This window comes from Vespa crabro, chromosome 21 (genome assembly GCF_910589235.1).
Source record: "Vespa crabro chromosome 21, iyVesCrab1.2, whole genome shotgun sequence".
Taxonomy (NCBI): Eukaryota; Metazoa; Arthropoda; class Insecta; order Hymenoptera; family Vespidae; genus Vespa; species Vespa crabro.
Genome location: NC_060975.1, coordinates 308,196 through 327,266, shown reverse-complemented (window position 1 = coordinate 327,266; position 19,071 = coordinate 308,196). Strand labels below are relative to the sequence as shown.

At 35.7% G+C, this 19,071-nt stretch overlaps 1 protein-coding gene across 9 annotated transcripts; it reads right to left on the bottom strand.

Moving 5' to 3' along the window:
• Positions 1-4,653: 4,653 nt before the first annotated feature.
• Positions 4,654-18,930, bottom strand: LOC124431588 (WD repeat-containing protein 7). Of its 9 annotated transcripts, none has more exons than XM_046979657.1 (25): positions 18,797-18,930; positions 18,045-18,222; positions 17,741-17,973; positions 17,519-17,661; positions 15,723-15,913; positions 15,461-15,606; positions 14,536-14,562; positions 13,625-13,715; positions 13,118-13,532; positions 12,811-13,031; positions 12,506-12,725; positions 12,217-12,331; positions 11,902-12,107; positions 11,688-11,825; positions 11,503-11,571; positions 10,859-10,960; positions 9,867-10,079; positions 9,517-9,781; positions 9,222-9,441; positions 8,926-9,151; positions 8,516-8,853; positions 8,087-8,410; positions 7,911-8,003; positions 7,636-7,833; positions 4,654-7,505 (listed from the first exon to the last, which is right to left on the bottom strand). In XM_046979657.1, exons 2-25 carry the CDS (start codon positions 18,207-18,209, stop codon positions 7,320-7,322), a joined length of 4,545 nt encoding a protein of 1,514 aa, XP_046835613.1. In that variant the 5' UTR covers positions 18,210-18,222; positions 18,797-18,930; the 3' UTR covers positions 4,654-7,319. The 9 variants fall into 9 exon arrangements, with proteins under 9 accessions (XP_046835613.1, XP_046835615.1, XP_046835614.1 ...); XM_046979659.1 differs by having other exon boundaries at positions 8,516-8,850; XM_046979658.1 differs by having other exon boundaries at positions 13,625-13,712.
• Positions 18,931-19,071: the final 141 nt, after the last annotated feature.

The window sequence follows — 19,071 nt, the reverse complement described above, 5'->3', positions numbered from 1 at the left end:
TCGACTTTTCTACATCGTCGCTTATCATAACTTTATATTCGTTAATTCCTTGCTAATGGATCTTTCAATAATTTAATGTCCTTATTTGTTACGTTGTAGAACGAATAAATGAAATTATTGATAAACTGGTTAGTTCGACTAATCGTACGAATCGATTTGTCATCTCTTCAAAGATGAGACTTCCGGGAGGCCATTTCCCTTTGAATCCATTTATACTACCGCTAACGTTTCCTGAACAATTATGCGCGCAAAACTCGAAGAAGGGTGCTCGAAACGGAAGAGCCGGATTTATCATCGTCCGTGCGAAAGAAATAAAGAAAAAAGGGATACGGGAGGGGCGAAAAGGTGGATAATCGTGGTTCACGAATTTGATGATCGAACGATCGCACGCGAAAGTAAAAGAGTGACTTCAACGCGTGGCCGTGAAAGACGTTTGTCGATATTTCAGCGTCGATCGAGGGAAGGAATATCCACGGAAACGATTTTTCGAAGTACGTACGATAGGAGGTAAGTACGCGTGTTGCATCTAACGACGCGAAGTTTATAGGACGCGTGTTATAAGATGATTCGTTGCGCTCTCTCGAGCTACGATTTCTCCTGGTCGATTTCACGGCCCTTTTCGGCTGAAAATGGGAAAATCATCCTCGGTCCTTGACTGCGGGACACAAGGACTGTGGGAAATAGGGCTTCAGGAATACTCTCCCCCCTTCATCGGGGTTCCACCTAAATCGGATCAATTAAAAGAAATTATACACGGATTCTTATTACGAAATAAATCTGATCCGTTGCGAAGAATCGGAGGATTCATCCGGAAGTGCATATCGGACTTGATTCATCCGAAGATTCGTCTTTGGCAACGAACGTGGAAAGAAAAAGAAGGATGAGAGGAAAGGGAGAAAAGGGATATTTCAAAAGTAGGAAGAAGGAAAGATCGAGATGAGGAGAAGAGGACGACTGGGGGGGAAGTGTGCGAGGAGAGTTTAATGTTCCCCTCCAGTGGGTGACTCGAGGGTGTAATTGCCGTAGTGGGCGGAACGGAGCGAGCATCGTGCCAATGGGCGTGGTTCGCTGATTACACCGCGTTGATACTGATATCTCGGCTACCGGCAACGAACCAGCAAGCAACCTCTTCGGCGCAGTCCCTCTTCCCTCGTTCACCTTTTCATCCCCTTTCCTCCGTCCCCCCCCCCCTCTCTCCGTGAAATCGACTCAAATTCGAAGAACTTTTCATCAAAGGAAAGCTCTCTTTTTCTTCCTCGATTAATCGGTAATCGACCATTTTATATTTCGCCTCGAAGTAAGATAGATGCGTTATTTAATATTTCGCTTAAGAAATAGCTAGTCCGGAACATTTCAAAGTCACCATCCACGACGAATTTTTGAGATCGATGAAAGAATTACGATATCAGGGTGAAGGAGGAAAGGACTCGCAACGGAACCTCCCCTTCGTGGTAGCAGCACATGACCGACACACTTTGCTCGTAGAATTTTGAATGGACTAAGATCCATTCGAAAGTTGCGTCGTAAGCGTTGATCGGATTAACCCTTTGAACCAGGGCACGATTCGCAATAAAGATCTCTAGATCCTTACGAAAGGTCCGGTAAACTTTGAGAATAAGAGGATAAGAGAGCGATAAATACGAATACGTTGGACAGATTTACATCGACGACGATACTAGTAGCAAAGTACGAGGAGTGTTGTCGATTATTTGGATTCGTTCTCGAAGGAAACGATACGATTATCGAAACGGTGAAAGAAAGGAGGAAAGCAACGGAAATGATCGTAGAGTAAATGAAGGAAACCCTTGCCGTGGCATCGATGGTACACGCCCTGCTGACTGGACTGTTTTTTTTATCGTTTCTACGACCGAAAAATCGACCCACCCCGTGGATACAACCGATGAGCGCGCGGTCCAGGAGAGGAAAAGGATGGAAGGAAGGAAGAAAGAATACGAGTTGGAAAAGAGAGAAAGAGAGCCTGGTCGATTCGCCTGCAGCTGTAAACGGGGACCGCGTGGTGGGTGGAGATGCGAACGTTCGCCTTCGAGTCAGCATCGCACGTTTTCTCCTATTTCTAAGTCCTCATATAGTTTCCAACTTTCTTTCCTTTGAAATAGGAAAAAATAGGAAAAAATAGGAAAGGGAATGGTGTTGTGTATCGTAAATGGTTCCTCCTACGAATCGAACTATCTCCCGTCGTCAAAGAAATTCCCTCTCTTAGAAAATTATCTCGTTTCTTTTTTCTTTCTTATGATGAACCGATGGGAGGAGAAGGGAGGAGAAAGAAAAAAAAAAGAAAAGAAAATATCAATGATCGAGTTCTTCTTACGAGGATATCGATGTACCTACAAGAAACGATTTGGCTCGCGTGTAAAGCGTTATTCGAAAGACAGCGATCGGGTTACGATAGGGATGCTGGGGATAGGAAGGCTCCTCGACTAGCATGAGAGAGAGAGAGAGAGAGAGAGAGAGAGATCGGTTCGTGGTTCGGCTCGTACCTAGATCGGATCGCGGTATTGAGTGGGCGTCGAGTTTGAGGCTCGGCCAGTCGATCTTGGTTTTGCTCTTTAACTGGGATCGCCCCTCTTTCGCTCTCTAAATGAGACTCGATGACCCGGCGAAAATCGAGAACTCGCTCCGAACGACGACACAGAGAAGATACTAGGAATGGGATCGTGATCGTGTGCGAATGGAGAAGCGATTAGTGATACTCGTGTTGCCGGATTTGACCATTGTAACGATAATTATGAAAGTGATGATTTGACTCAAAACTCGTGACAAACTGAACAAATAATATGGAATTTGTTAGATCACTGTCATAATCGATCGGGGCGATATCTTACGTTTGAAAAAAAAAAAAAAAAAGATTTAGTCTCGCTGCTAGTATTAGTTTTAATACGAATGTATACGATATATCGAGATAGTTCTCGATAGAGATCGAAGACAATGACTTTTGTTAGTCATTCACGATGGTTTTGTTCGGAGCAAGGATCAACGAGGAATAACAAATGGCGCGATAATTCGATTACGAGTCGATCTTGTAAGCGGTAAGCGATCGCGTTTATTCCGCTAGACCATCTCGTATTTCGTGTATCATTTCGTAAGCGAGTACAACTGAGGAGTCTTTGGTCGGTTCGACCGCCACGACCGCTACGACGAGCGATACGACGCCGTCTGCATAACAAGCCGGTAATGTAGCGCCAAACGGAATGTATCCTCCCTTTCCCCCCGTTCCCTCCTCCCTTTAATTCCAATCATCCGTCTAATTTCGTCGCGTCTCCCAACGATATCCAGAATTTCCGCGATCCACAATGCCTTTCCTTCTTCATACTTTTTATTCCGCCCCCTTTTTTATTTTTTTTTTGCTTTAATTTTCCTCGCAATTTCCGTGGGAATTGCAAGATACGAGAGCACGCAGCTAAAAACGATTAGACGATTGGACAGGGAGAATCATAATTTTCAACGTACGTACCCCCGCCGAGCGGAAACGCTGTTATCGCGAGAAGACGATGATGATTCGTCCTAATGAATTAATTATTGAGGGGCTCGATTACGATATTCGAAAGGGCGAGCCACCAATGTCGACGTGGTTAAAGATGCGGAAAGGAGGCGGCGACGAAAGGAAAGCTTTTCGAGGGAGAATGCTTTCTATCCTTCTCGATTCGCGTCTATTATTCATGTATGAGAGCAAAGCGTGCTTCTGCGTCGCGGTAATATCATCGTCGTCGTACTACGAGACATTTAATTTTCGGTTTCGTGCGTCACACGAAGGGCGCGTCAAGGGTGAGTTTCAACGATTTACTCGTCGCCGGCGTCGTCCCTCCTACGGGATCGTCGTCCCTACGGGATTCTCGTGCTACTCGTTTCGAAAAAGTTAGGTTAATTCGAACAGCGGCCTGACGAGGAGATCGGTTGCTGCTCCGTCCCTCGAGAAGATTAGGTTAAGATTTGAAAAGTAAATTTTCGAGCCGATGCCACTCTCGAAATCTCTCGTCTCTCCTTCGATCTCCAGAAAAAATTCCGCTTCGGATGGGCCGCATCGCGACGGAGGTGGGTGTGACTCTCTACCGTTGATCCTATCGTACGCGTTTGTTTAAATAATCGGGCGTTTCGGAACCTTCGAGCGTATCATCGTGTCGGCATCAGGCTAACCAATATGTATGATAATTTCGACATGCCTTCACCTCATAATGGAGCCCAAGTACGTAAGCTATACGTGCCCTTGGACTTTCCTCGCCTCTCCTCTCCTCTTCCATCCTCTCCTCTTCTTTTTCCTCTTTTCATTTCTTCTCTCCTCTTTGACTCGATCGTTCCTCGACTGCACCCACCCTCGCTGCTACCAACCACGAACGTTTCTCCTCTTTCGGTCGTTGTAACGAGGCTAATCGCGTTAATACGCGTTAATATGAACACTATGACGATAGAGCATAAATAATTAAACGATTGTGTTATTACTTACGGGATCTTGAGGAAAATGCAAAGGACACTGTTAACGATAGTAAAATTTGTCGAATTCTTAAATTGCCCGCCGTCATTTGCCGCCATTTTGCTTGGAATTCGTCGATATCTTAGCGCCACCTATCGATGTATTTACGTATTACGATATTCGAAAAGTAACCAATCAGGAGCCTGCGCGCGAAAAAATGAAAGGCGTCATTATTACAGCGCATATATTATCGCATTTTCAACGCATTATGTTTGGATTTACATACACTTAAATACATTCAATAATTGCATAACGATTAACAACTGTTGCAGTACAATTTTTCCCACTTTTACGCCGCACAGACGTCGAAGATCGAAGAAGAGGATCGAAACGATCGTTCTCGCGAATCAAGTCGAATGCGTTCACGCGCATAATGATATACGATAAAGTATAATATACACAGAAATAATTACATAGATACAGTTAGGCATAGATCGGTTTCGGTGTTTCTTTTTCTTTTCTTTTTTATATACACAGTTGTCCTCTATCAGAACGATCGCACGCATCTGATAGCGCGCGATGATTATTATTATTATTATTATTATTATTATTATAAAGGCTCTCTCGAAACGAATCGATTGTTTTATTCGTTAACGTAGTTGGAGAAAATACAATCTCTGTTCCGCTATTACAAACACGAGTATCGATCGTCTACACGCCTGCATGAAACGAATACTACTCGCTACTCGCGTTAGATCCTCGTCGATGAGAGCTTTAAGGTTTCCTCGAAGAAAGAGACGGCTTGATTAGGTCGAGCAATCACGATCAATCGAGTAACAACGATATTTCTTAGTTTGCGATCGGTCCTTTATCAACCACGAAATACTTTAATCGTTTCTAATTACTTAAATACCTATGGCGTCGATTACAAATGCGTTCGACGAATGATCGATCAAAGGAGAAATACTTTTTCGGGCTGCGAAAGTGAATGTTTTATCGCCCCTTTTTTTTTCTTTGCACATACGAAGCTTTAATCTCATTGCCGATACGATCGAAGTTCGGTATCATCTTTTCAAAATTATTATTTCCTTTTACCGACACGACGACAATTCGCAGCAAAAACGACTATAGCAAGAATACAATTCATAGTATAATGCTTAGCGTTTAACAAACTTTATCCATATTACTGTTATTTCTTCTTCTTCTTCTTCTTATTATTATTATTATTACTATTATTATTATTATTATTATTATTATTATTATTATTATTATAAATAAATTACACGCACGTACTATTTGTCGAAGGAATCGTTCAGAGTCGAGCATACTTTGTGCAATACCAATTATTGATTGTAAAAAAGACAACGATAATAACGGCCATCTGAGAGACAAGGAAGCACGTTGCTATCGTTGCTATTGACAGAAATTATTATTCTATTACTATCGGACAGATACATATATCATCTACATACGTAGAACGTGCGTGTCTTTAGATTTACTTGTTTTGGCGCACAAAGAGTGCAAACAATTCGCACGAGACGATAACAATAATAAATTACACTATGTAAATATATATATAATTTTTGCCATACTCTATACACAAATATGCGGTGTGTTTTATTATGAATGGGGGGGGGGGGAAGAAAAAAAAAGGAAAAAAAAAGAAAAGAATAAGAAAAAAAAGAAAAAAAAAAAGAAAACAAAATTTGCACGTTGAAAGAAAACGAGAAAGAAACGATAGCCGTATTTTTCTAAACATGCATACAACAACAACAACAACAACAACAAACGAATACTACTTCTCTTTCCTAAAGTCTTAGTACAATAAAATCAAATTGATTGTGTACATGTAATAAGTGATCATAAAGAAAGTGTTTTCTTATGAAATACTTTTCAACGATTTTTCAACTACTCTTGTCTGATCACTTTTTTATACCAAGGAATGCACGACCGAACAGTTTACATCTGTCAAAATTCAATAAAGAATTTAACAAACAGTTTGGAAAAATAACATACAGTCTATTCCTTTCGTACAACAGCATCGAATAAAACGTGTAAGAGCCGCAAAAATCAAATAATAAACTAGAAGCGACTTATTAGAAGCTAAAGGCTTTGATCTACAACTTCATATAAATCGGTAATACAACTTCCTTATATCTCGGCACTGGTGTATATACAAACCCTTGGCGGTAGTTTTTGGTATGCATTATATATATACACGTGTAAACGATATTACAGTTTTCAATTTGTTTCTGATCTGAGGATATACGACGAGTATATAGGCGCTTCGGTATTAAAGGACGCTTCCAATCCTCTGTATGCTACACGTCCACTGTTATTCTGACATTGTAAATGATCGGATTTTGATCTACATAAGAGACTACGTGTGTGATGTAAAGAAACGTACGATTACGCTACTATTGATATAATAAACTATACTTTTATAAAGCGTATTTAGTTTTCGAAGGTGGGTTATTTTCTCTATTCCTTCAAAAAGCCCAAAAGTCTGGCCGTTTGTACATACACATATACGATTCATCGAATAGAGCACCAAATTAAGATCGAGCGGAAATATTAACGAAAAAAGATGACAATACCTTGAATAAGTTTTAAAGGAACAAAAACGTCGATATCTTACATTGCATTTTCAAGAAATCTATCGCGATAACGCATCCTGCTGTTATGAGATAAACATTTCTCACGTATATCGTATCGTTCGTTAAATCTGAATAATAGTTAGATCTATTAAGTACCAACAAGCGCACTTACGACCGCGGTGGCACTCTTCTTAATCTCTCTGTTTCTACAGATCGTTGATCAAACTCCATGTTATGCTTGTCCGACGACGACGACGACAACGATTAAATGGAGAATAATTCTTCTAAATTTAGTTTTAAACGTTGAAACGAGTCTCGGAACCATCGGCTAACATCAACGTGACCGTACGATTGTTTATCCATACGAGTCGAGCTAAACGCATAGGATTCAATCGCGTTACGTCGTTGATGGGCGCAGTACTGTATGATTTAACGCATCGAATTTGTGAATTACCCAGACCGAACATCCCACTACTCGTTTGCTAAAAAAAATAAATAAAAAACATTTTCTTCTTAATATTTCTACTTATTTCTAAGCTTATTGATAGAATATATATTATGACTATCTCAAAAAATATAACATATATATATATATATATGTTATTTACTTACTTGCCAGAAGCAAAGCTTATTTTCAGAGCACGAATAGCTAACTAAAAATTTGCCCTCCGGTGAAAATGCTAATGCGGTTACAGGACCTTGATGCGCGGGTACCGTTTGACATTTGACGTTACCTCGAAGTTCGTAAAGCGCCAATTGTCCACCCCTGCCGCCTACAGCTATCCTGCGTGTTGCTGTACAATGACTGACCTGAAATTTACGAGATTAGATTTAATAAATGAACACTCCTTCATAAATTCTTCCTAAATTCAGGAACTTATACAAACTTGATTGAATCTGCAAACAGCAGGGAATACTTCGGATAATGGTTTCGCTTTCAAGTGACCAGGATCTAAACAATGTAATATTATATCCATGACCTGAAAATACATGAAATTTAATATCTACAGAAGATTACTGCGATCGACGTTAGATATTAAAAATAAAATGAATGCGATCATACTTCGACCAAAAGATCGCTCATTTCACTTTGCATCTTGTCAATTAATTGTTCTACTATTCTGAGTATCTCGGGCTTTGCCCTAGTCAACACGCTTGCTCCTACATTGACGTTCAAAGTTTGTGCATTTTGCTGCACCGTGTTAAATCTGGCTACTTCTCGTGCCATCGTCGTAATGAACGCTGCCGGTCTAGCAGTAGCTATTAAAGTTAAAGCGTGACGTGCCGTACGACATGTATCAGCTTGAGGAGTGAGCGGTAGACCGTAGGTCATACTTGGTACCAACTTATCTGCATCGCAACACATCTCAAGAAGCCCTAAAAGTACCTATTAGAATAAAATATTGATAGACAATGGCAATTAAATTATAATGCCTTAATATAAATATAAAATAAAGAAAGAAGTATATTTTATTTTAAAACCTGATCTCACCTTGGATACATCCAAATATGGTTCCCACACAGTAAAACCTCTACCAATGAGATCAATGGCAGCCCTTCGTAATGGTGTATGCAAAGGTAATTTAGGAGAATGCGGTGCGTGTAACAGATGCGTCAAAGCCATACTGGTGTGTCTAGCGAGATTGTTATTTCCAATGCCAAAACCTTCCACGATCGAACTTTTCCGCCTTTGTTCGCTATCTCTTCTTTGGTTAGTCGTAGTAACATCTTGACCAAATTCGGCACCAATTACGCCCAATAATACCACCGCAGTAGTCTGTTTACGTTTCAGTTCCGCTACGCTCGATGGCTTCCTAGCTACGCTTACTTCTGAAATTATTGAAATATTAATAATACCGGATTAGAGAGAAAAATAATAGATTTATGAATATTCATACACACCTTCGGCCAGTTCTTCTTCTTCATCCTCATCATCGCCTTGCGTCTCGTTCATTGGAACCGGGCTACCTGACGTCGGTGGAGTTTGGTTTTGAATTTGTGGTGCAATAGGTTCCTGAGTACTATACATTGGCAAATATTGTGACCAACTGTCGACGAGAGCTTTTCTACCTTTTGGACCCATTCTGCCTAATTCGGCCAGTAATAAAGCTTGAGCCGCTTCTCGTATCTGAAAATACGAGATTTAAAATGAGTTATTCAAAAAGTCATTCAGCAAACGAAATCGACATACGACGAACCTCTAAACATTGATGTTGCCATCTGCGTGCCATCATTTCTACTTGCGGCCGTTTAAACGTTTTTGCTCCACCTTGTGCGGTTACCTTGTCCGGTAAAAGTACACAATGTAAAGTAGCTAAAAGAGACCAACCCTGTTTGATTTGTGCCTGCTGGACAGTATAAATTTCTTCATTTTCCTCTTCTGCTTTATTCCAATTGACGGCTGCTCTATTACCGGGTCTACGCACAGTAAAAAGTATAATTCATTTTCTTGATATTACTTTATTTCTTATATTTTGATTAATCTAATTTTACCTGTGCATTTTTCGATTTCGTTCCTGTTCAGGTACGAAGGTTGCATTATTCATGGACATTAAAGTATTGGCTAATGCTACTACAGCCAATAAATGGTTACTTGTTATAGTTGTTGATAATTCCCAATGGGCTCTTGCGGTAAAGGCTCTAGTAAGTCTCTCTTGCCTTACTAATTCAACAGGTAATCTTTGTTCCAATTGCGTTGCAGGTTCACCGGCAGGTTCCAATTGAGTTTGCCAAGTTGGAAGTAATAATGACATATAGCCTGCAAAAAAAGAAAAAAAAGACATTGTTCAATTAAGATAACACATATTTCTATTTATATAATTTATAACGTAATACTTTCATACCTCCCTTAGATAACACTCCAAACGAAACTGGTACCATAGGTCTCAACAATCCTAATTTTCCTTCACAAACTCGATCTAAGTCTGGATCCATTCCCCATGCATGTAAAAGACTTAGAAGTAACTGAGCAACTTCCATCGTTGCGTTTGGCTCACTAAACGCACCGTTCCTTTTGAGATTGTTTTTCGCGATATCATTACTGTTCCAATTGTCACCTATGAAACACATAAGAGAATCTATTATAAATTACAATTTCAATATTACTCTAGAAAATCTACAAAAATGTGCGTCGACGCGATGAATGCGTGCTACGTTAAGTGAACGCCTATACCGTGTCAATTTAAGGCATATCAATTTTCACTGTAAAAAAAAAATATCACCACTTTAGAGATTAAAAAAAGACATGAAGAAATATTCTCAATATCTTTCAATGCTGGAAAGCAAAAAATAAATTCTTAATAAATGTAATATAACATGAATATAAGAAAAAAATACAATTGAGAAGCTATGATAATGCACTTGTAGTGTACAACAATTCTTATGTTGCTTGTCTCTTTATACGTATATAAGTGATTAGTTCAAACTATACACATACACAAATGGCTATGAACTGATAAAAGTATGATTAAATAATATTAATGTGTTTTCATTTGTAATAAGCAAATAGTAAGAAGCTCTAACTGTGACGACAACTATTACACATGTAAAATAAGTAATCTGCATTCTATATTGTCATTTTCCATATAATTTAGTAACTTACCATGAGATCTGGTAATAATTGAAAAATGCGTGCATAAAATATAAATAATATTTCACACGTGCTAGCTAGAAAATTAGCGAGTACACTCGATATATCCTATATTTTAAGTGGAAACAAGAAATGCGTTGTCACTACATACAAAAAATAGAAAGCAAATTGTCAATTCTAAAGGCGGAAATACCCATGCACAATAACATGAGTGACATAAGCCACCTTGTTCTTCTTTTGGCTAACCTTTGCCGTCAAGAGTGGACGGCTTGAGGCCTACACTTTCTGCCTTAGCTTGTAATTTAGTGTGCACATTCTCCGCCCCTTCCTTCATCTTAGCCAATATACCTATAGAAATAAACTCCTTTAGATGTATTTACTATCTTCGAAGATATGATCGAAGGAACCTCCTACTTTGGATTATCTATTTAACTACGATGATGATTGTATCTGATATTACGTTTCGTCTATCATAAACACCCTTCAACAAAGTATTTATGGAAACTAAGAACACGCTTGAGTAAGTTCGAAGAACTGTATAAATATTGTGGTAAAGATTAGCGTTATTAGGTGAAATAAAATGAAGTCTAGAATATTCATGAAGTCATTCATACAACATGCAACTCTCGAGCGATTATGTGCATTGCACAATTTCTCCTAGAATCTTATTAGAGGGACAAAAAAAAAAAAAGAAAAAAAAAAAAAAAAAGTACTGTGAATTACAGCATATTAACAGCTGTCCCAGATACTGATTATTATCGATGACATAGTTCTTTTGCACATTTCCGATGTGAGAACAGTCGTTTGAATGTGCATCAAAATAAGGATGTTTCATAATGAATAAACAAAACTACGAGTTGAAAGACAAAAAACAATATTAAGGACGATACCGTGACGGTCCTTCTCCTTTAAAATTCGTTCAACGTCACCTGCCTTATCCTTGACACGACCGAAAAAATCTACAAAGACATACACCAAGTGAAATACCTCCATTTATTTAAGGATCAAGAATAATTGAAAGATTTATATATCCACATAATGATTTAATTTTCATAATGATTCAATAAATAAATACCTGCAATTTTTTTATGAGCGTCTGGACTTGCAGATTGAGTGAGGGCAGCAACCTTTTGATATTCGGATGCTGAAATTAATCCTTGAGATTCTAACGATCCTGGTGACATAGTGCCATACTCGTCGCTCAATAATTGCACTAAATAAATAACCATGCATTAAAATTAGAAGCAAATCATCCATTGAATTATATACGACACACATTGGAAACATACCTATTAATGCTTCAATATCAAAAAATAATATATGACTTTCAGGATCCTTAGGATTGCTTCTAAAACCTTGAATCATCAACGGTGATCCCTTAGCTTTTATTTGGTTCCCATGATCTGTACCGTGCCCACCATGAAGTTGTTGCAATTGATGCAAACCTCTTTGCGTTGCATGCCTAATTGCCGATAGATTCCGATGTCTTAAACCTCTGCAGAAATTATATAACGTTAATCATAATACATAAAATTACTCTGCAAATGTTCTAATGCTAAATTCACATGAGGTTCTCACCATCCGTGCTGCAAGATTTCATTTACCTAAAGAAATGTACAGCTGGATTAGCTAATCCAAGTTCACCACTAGCGGCAGTTCCACCAGCCGCTGTCATAGTATTCTCGTCGCACGCGAATAGTACCTCCTCGGCGATTATACCTACAATGCGAAAAACGCTTTATATATTTTATATTAAATATATTACAGGATGACAGAGTGAGAGGAATAATCTATAAAATATATAATTCTCAATGTGTTTTCAAGGTTTAGTATCCACAGTTGGTATAATACTTAAATCTATTTAAAATTAAAGTAATAAATGATGTTGTTTACCATGCAACACTCTGTCTAAGTGACCAGTTTCCATTTGCCACACGTACACAGCACCATCCGAACATCCAACTATCATAAAATCGTCCAAAGGTCTCCATTTTATAGTAACTACAGGGAAAAGATGTCGAGAAGCCAAAACAACACATTTTCTCTCCGCCAATGATAATAAAGTCACGCTATGATCGGATGCCACGCTGCAAATACATTTCTGTATTCTAGGCTGCAATAAATTATGAATAATAATTATAAAAAATATTAGGAGATAAAAGGTTTAATTATATAAATGGCGGAAGAACTTAACATACGCTACAATTATCTGGAGGAACCATCAATTGTGTAATTTCACCGGCATGAACACAAAATCGATGAATCAATGTACCGGCATACAAGTCCCAAAGACAAACGGCAAAATCTACGGAACCAGAAACAAGATGTGCACGATCGTAACGTGGTGCTGCTCCATGCGGATACAAAAGACAATTTACTCGTCCTGAATGACCTAATAATACCTGATGTGGTGGCCAATCTGTAGAATATTAAAAAAAAAAAATCATTAAACAAGAACATGCATATTTATAAAAAGCATACATACAGAAAATACGGATATTTTACCATCATATTGCTGATGATTGCCATGAAGCAATTGTAGCATCACTGTCTGTGTGGCTGGTACAATAATAATACTACCGTCCTCACGGCCAACAACTAAACGACTTTGCTGTGGTAAGTATATACTGGCAGTCAACTTAATACCATTCTTATCTCCGGAATCCAATTGATCCAGGATACCAACAGGTGGTGGTTTCATTGCTTCCCAAGCAGCTGTTAAACTTGTTGTAACTGTGGGCGATAATGTAGGTGTTGAGGAACCATCATTCTGACATATCCGTACCAATTGTTGTGCTGTTAATTCAGGTACTTTCCAAAGTACAACGACTCCTTCGCTATCACCGCGGAGTAAATACTTTAATGTTTTATTCTGTCTTTGAACTGTAACTAGTCTCATTGCAGGTGGGCAAGACAGTGGCTAATGCAAAAATAAAACGTATATATGAATTAAAAATAATAAAATGAGAAACGTGATTAAAAATTTAATAAATAATTCAATTTTTTCTTTACCTTATCTCCTGGTTGAGTCAGAATACAATAAAGATAAGGTTGATCATACTCTGTCCCAGCTGTATGAAAACTTTTGTTATCTGCAACGCTACTGAGATCATAAAATACAAAATAAAAATTACAAACATATTTTACATACACATTACTTATGACCATTTTTATTATATTCAGATAAAAACATTAATAAGTATCCCCATAAGTAATGTTTCATTATTGTTAAACATTAAAAAAATTAAATATACTCTTTATAACATTGCTTTTCACATGTACATTCTTTTATCATATTTTATATCTCATAAAGAAGTGTGCATTAGTGGTTCTTGCAAAGCAGTTTCAAGCAAATTAAACATAGTAATACAATGAATGAAATATTGCAAGAAAAGTGGGTAGTTATTTTATACGGTAAGTCTACAAAAAATATTTACTTAATCGATGGTTAACAAAAATTACACGAGTTAATATGTAAAACAACTAATTATGATAAACCTATAATGCTGCTTGTAATACAAATAGAATAAAATAATAGACAATGTGGCCAAATACAATTATATTTAAATTACAAAACAATATATATATATATATATATATTTATTTATTTATATTACTTCCAATTGATCATACTTCGTCAATGAATAATGATGAAATGGAAGATGCATAATGTGATAAAAGCAATAATTTGAGCCTTTAAGCAGCAAAAGGTTTGAAAGAAGAAAAGACATAAAGGAAATCTGAGAGATATAAATAAAAAAAATAAATGAGAAATAGTAAAAGTAAAGGGATGAATGTAAGGGAAATTATGATAATAATCATATGAAAAAAGAAAAAAATACCAAAAACCAATAAGATTAAGACAGAATCGAGGTAGGTCTATAATAAAAAAAACACGTTGTAAAGTGATTTACGGAGGTTACCTGCTGAGAGCCTTGCCCTTCAGCTTGCTAGAAGACCAGATCACCCATGGAGTGCAGTAGATGTATGTTATGTAGAAAAGACACATCACCGTAAAACAGATCATCGTGTTAATTGGCATGTGATGTTTGTGACAGGGGAGAATTAAATATAAGAGTATTTATACATAATCAAACAAATCTAATGATGTTCAAGAAAAATGCAATATAGGACTCCCTTGGAAAAAGAAATGGAAAGAGTTGTTCTTTCAATAAAAGGTAAATGATTATGTGTAAATATATTGGATGACATTATGAAATAAATAATACTAATTTTTAGTAATGTCTATGTTAAAACAAAAAAAAAAGATATAATGAGATTATAGTAAATGCATAATAATTAAATTTAATTTTAGGAAATTATTATTTGACATCAAATAATTATGTATCTAATATGCTGTTATGTGTGACAAATGGAAGAAAGAAATTGAGAGAAAAAAATATTGAATTTGTGCATTGCCAGCAGGTGCTTCTACAGAGCAATATCCAGCTCCAATTTAAAAATTAAGGGAAGCTGATTTTTTTAAACAAATTTAAAAGATAAGATTAAGGATTAACATACTAGTACAACTGACAGGCATTCTAATTACTTATATGTGTAATAATGGATATTAGTTTTATCATGTTAAGTACAATATTGTTATACCCTATAAAATATTTTACTATTTTAATTACACATTAGTATTGTTATACCCTACAAAATATTTTACTATTTTAATTACTCATTAAATTAGATTGCTGGAATAAATTAGAAATTAGAAATGTGTGTATCATCAATATGTTTACATGATTATGGAGATAGGTAACATCAATAATTTTTATAGGGCTTTTCAAGATCTCAATCTAAGCAATAGAAAAACAAGTAAACTTGTTCTTTGCAAGAACATACTTAGCTGGCAATTTATAAAGATAGCCATGACCCTCATCACTCCAGAGAATAACACGATCTGCAGCCAAAAAATCACCGGCCATCCAACGTTCACCTCGAGGCGCTGTTATGGAACATAGGACCGAAAAATCACCCGCATCGAATATCTGTAGAAACATAACGGATTGACGTTATATAATTCAAATTGATAAAAAAAAATTAATAATATAACATAATATTATATATATTTATATTTATAATTTAGAATAAAATTACAACCAACCTGCCAATATTTAGAGCATACAATAAGAACTGTACGTTGATTGTATGGGCAGCAAGTCATCGCAAGAGCATTCAAACATCGTATTTGTTTGCTCTCATGTTCGTAAAGAGGTTCGCTGTTACGATTTTCGTGTCCCAAAAGCGTCCACACCTTGACTGTACCCGTCGTTGTCAGAGCCAACACAACGTCGTCTTTAAATGAATTAAAGCGCCTGTGTTGCGCGTTAACTAAATCTAAATAGGTACTATAGAATTTTAAACAATAAAAATCTTAATAAATTATCCAGTTGATCATAACTTTATACTGGACTTTTTCTTAATAAAATTTAAAAATAAATATTATTAATTGTATAATTAAAAACTTTCCCCATGCATTTCCATGCGTATAATAAATATAGAAAATTTATATTTTACTAGTAAAGTTTTATTTATATCATAGAAATAGAAATAGACTGTACCAACGCTAAACCCATCATGCTTTTATATATATATATATAAAAATAAATCTAAATAATAAATGCTTGATTGATAAATCAAATGAGACAAGATTAACACGTCTGTAGGGAACATTTTTTGATAACCCATCTATTTACTTCGTGTGCATTATAATACTGAAAGAGAAAAAGAGCTCCATATTTAATTTAGTATGTTAGTATATTATAAGAAAAAAAAAGAGGAGAAAGAGAAAATGAAATATCAACATGCTTATTTAACTTCAAAAAAAAAAAAAAAAAGAAAAGAAAAGAAAAGAAAAAAAGAAACAACAATCCCTTAAAATTAATAACTATATTTACAAATAAGTTTTATATAAAAAATAAATATTATTAGTATATACTTACGATAGGTACAGTATACCAAATTAGTATAAGGAATTAAGTCAATGCATGTCAGTATAAATGTAATGTATACTATCAATAGACTAAAATGTAGGATGTCATGTTCGATGAGAAGAAGCATGAATAGTATGTGTTAATGTAATAGTGCAAGGATTAGTGATATTGACTCATTTTCTACCAATGGCACAAAGTGTAACGCAAAGAGAGAGATAATTTGTGAAAAATATAATATTAAGAAAAATAATTGATGACAGAAGTGATATAGCGTTGAACATCAGTGCTTTAGCACTGGATTGTATCCACTCGCATTTACATGCTGCAACAATGTAATTTATATTAAAATTCCAACTCTATTATATAAATTACCAATACTAAATTATATAATATACGAATTAAAGAAGTCGCAAAGTACCCTTCTTATATTTGGCCATCTTGAAAAATTCTAAATTAAAAGGAATTTTATCATAATCAAATCTATATATTATACCCAAAGCAGAAAACTTTTCTGAATTAATCGCATAATTTGAAATCCGATAATAAACCATAAAATACAGAGAGATAATAGGTTAATATCTCTTTTTTTACCATAATACGAAGATTTGTTATACTGATGTTTCCACATTATAAAACAATATAATAGAATAAAAATATAAAAGATAAATGAAATTAAAAAAGGCTGAACCAGCGGAGAAACATTACAAAATTATACTTATGAGTTACCAAGAAGTATTATGCACAATTTGATAAATTAAAGATTTTCAGATGATATAATATATAATGAATATTAACATAGCACTATAGACAAATGAAACTAGTATAGAATATCAGCTTCATTTTTCATTATTATATTTTCTTTTGTAAAAATAAATAAATATGTGCATAATACAAATTGACAAAAAATTGGTAGAAGATAAGATAGCATTGTATGGTATAAGCGTAGGTGTGATGAAGTGTAACTAACTTGTATGCACGTAGAACCGACCTTTCCGTTTGGCCGGCCGTAGAACGTGCAAAGCACTAATCCAATCAGGATTCACCCGAGAACTCAGTGTGAATAGCACTTCCAAACTAAATGGATCCATTACTAAAACCTCTGGATAATACCTGTACACATGTGATAAAAAAATATTATAAATTTGTTAGATATTTAAAAAGAACTGAATAGAATTAATTTATTATATACCCAGAACAAAACAATCTAACGTCTTCTCCTCCAGCTGAGACATAAGGCAACATTTGCGTATGAACATTGTTAAGCTTTACTGCTTCGCGACATTTTCCATCAACTAAATCCCAAGTGCACATCTCTCCGCTTTCACTGCTACTAACAATATAATTTTGCTCCATGATAACACTAGCTCGACTTAGGCACATTATTGGAGCGGTATGACCAACGAGTAAACATCTTGGTGTCATCTGAAAAAAAGAAAGAAAAAAATCAAGATAAACAAAATGGAGCTTTTTATAGAAAGACAAAATGTAATTACCTTCAACGTTTCGGGATCAACTTGCCATAAACATATCTGACCATCGTAACATCCCGTAACTAAAGTTTTTTGGTCTCGTGATAAATAAACGCAAGAAATACAATGAGTTGGTGCTATTCGACCCCATAGTACTATAGGGACTACTAAACTTGTACCTGCTGTCATATTGAAGTTTTATCTGAAAATTAATTTAAATTCGTACAGATCAAGGCAAACTTAAGGAATACTTTATTAAAATAAAAATTACTAGTAATAAAGAATCAGTAAATTTTTATGCTTTATATCATTAATATTTATTATTGAAAACTTAAAAATAACAAATAAAGTAGGCTAATAGCTGAAATGTCTATAAAAAAGAAAAAACGTCAATCTAGGAACAAACATGATTTACAAGTAGGTATAGGACTATATGATACATAAAAGATAACTCTCAGATAAATAAATGACAAACCAATAACGTATTTTCATCTGTATCGTAACTCGCATTGACGATATTAATATCTTTGATTTAAAGAAAATAAATCAAATCGAATATATGTATGGACAAGAATTTCCTGTCATATTACATTGAAACAATAATCGTTTATAATCTTAAAGAATTATTAAAAGCAATTCCAGCGAAGGCGTCTGCTATATTATATTCGCAAGATGTCACTGACAATCCTAATGATCTTGACATGTTTTTCAATATCGTTGCAACCTTTTGCATGTATTTATCAAAATGGAATGTATAAAAATGCAAAAATATTTACCAGAAACACCAATTAACAATGACAACTACTTCAAACGTCAAAATTGGCGTTATATGCCGAAAATTGTTCCTTCCTTACTGTACTTTCACGATCGCGGCCATCTTGATGTGAGGATTGTGTCACTCAAGTGAATCGTACAATCAGCTGTTCTATGTCAAAAGATCCCTAGAGTAATAATGCCAGGATTCAGTTATTTATTAAGAATATCGAATAATATTCAAGTGATATTAAATGACTGTTAATCTTTTCGATTAACCTTTTAATATTTTTTTTCC

What these genes read in the sequence shown, in the direction of transcription:
- LOC124431588 (XM_046979657.1), bottom strand. Translation starts at nt 18,209, where the DNA reads ATGACAGCAGGTACAAGTTTAGTAGTCCCTATAGTACTATGGGGTCGA. An exon ending in GTTAGATTGTTTTGTTCTGG is followed by an intron (nt 17,662 to 17,740) that starts GTATATAATAAA and finishes ACATGTGTACAG; the next exon opens with GTATTATCCAGAGGTTTTAG. An exon ending in TGACTCAACCAGGAGATAAG is followed by an intron (nt 13,533 to 13,624) that starts GTAAAGAAAAAA and finishes TTTTTGCATTAG; the next exon opens with CCACTGTCTTGCCCACCTGC.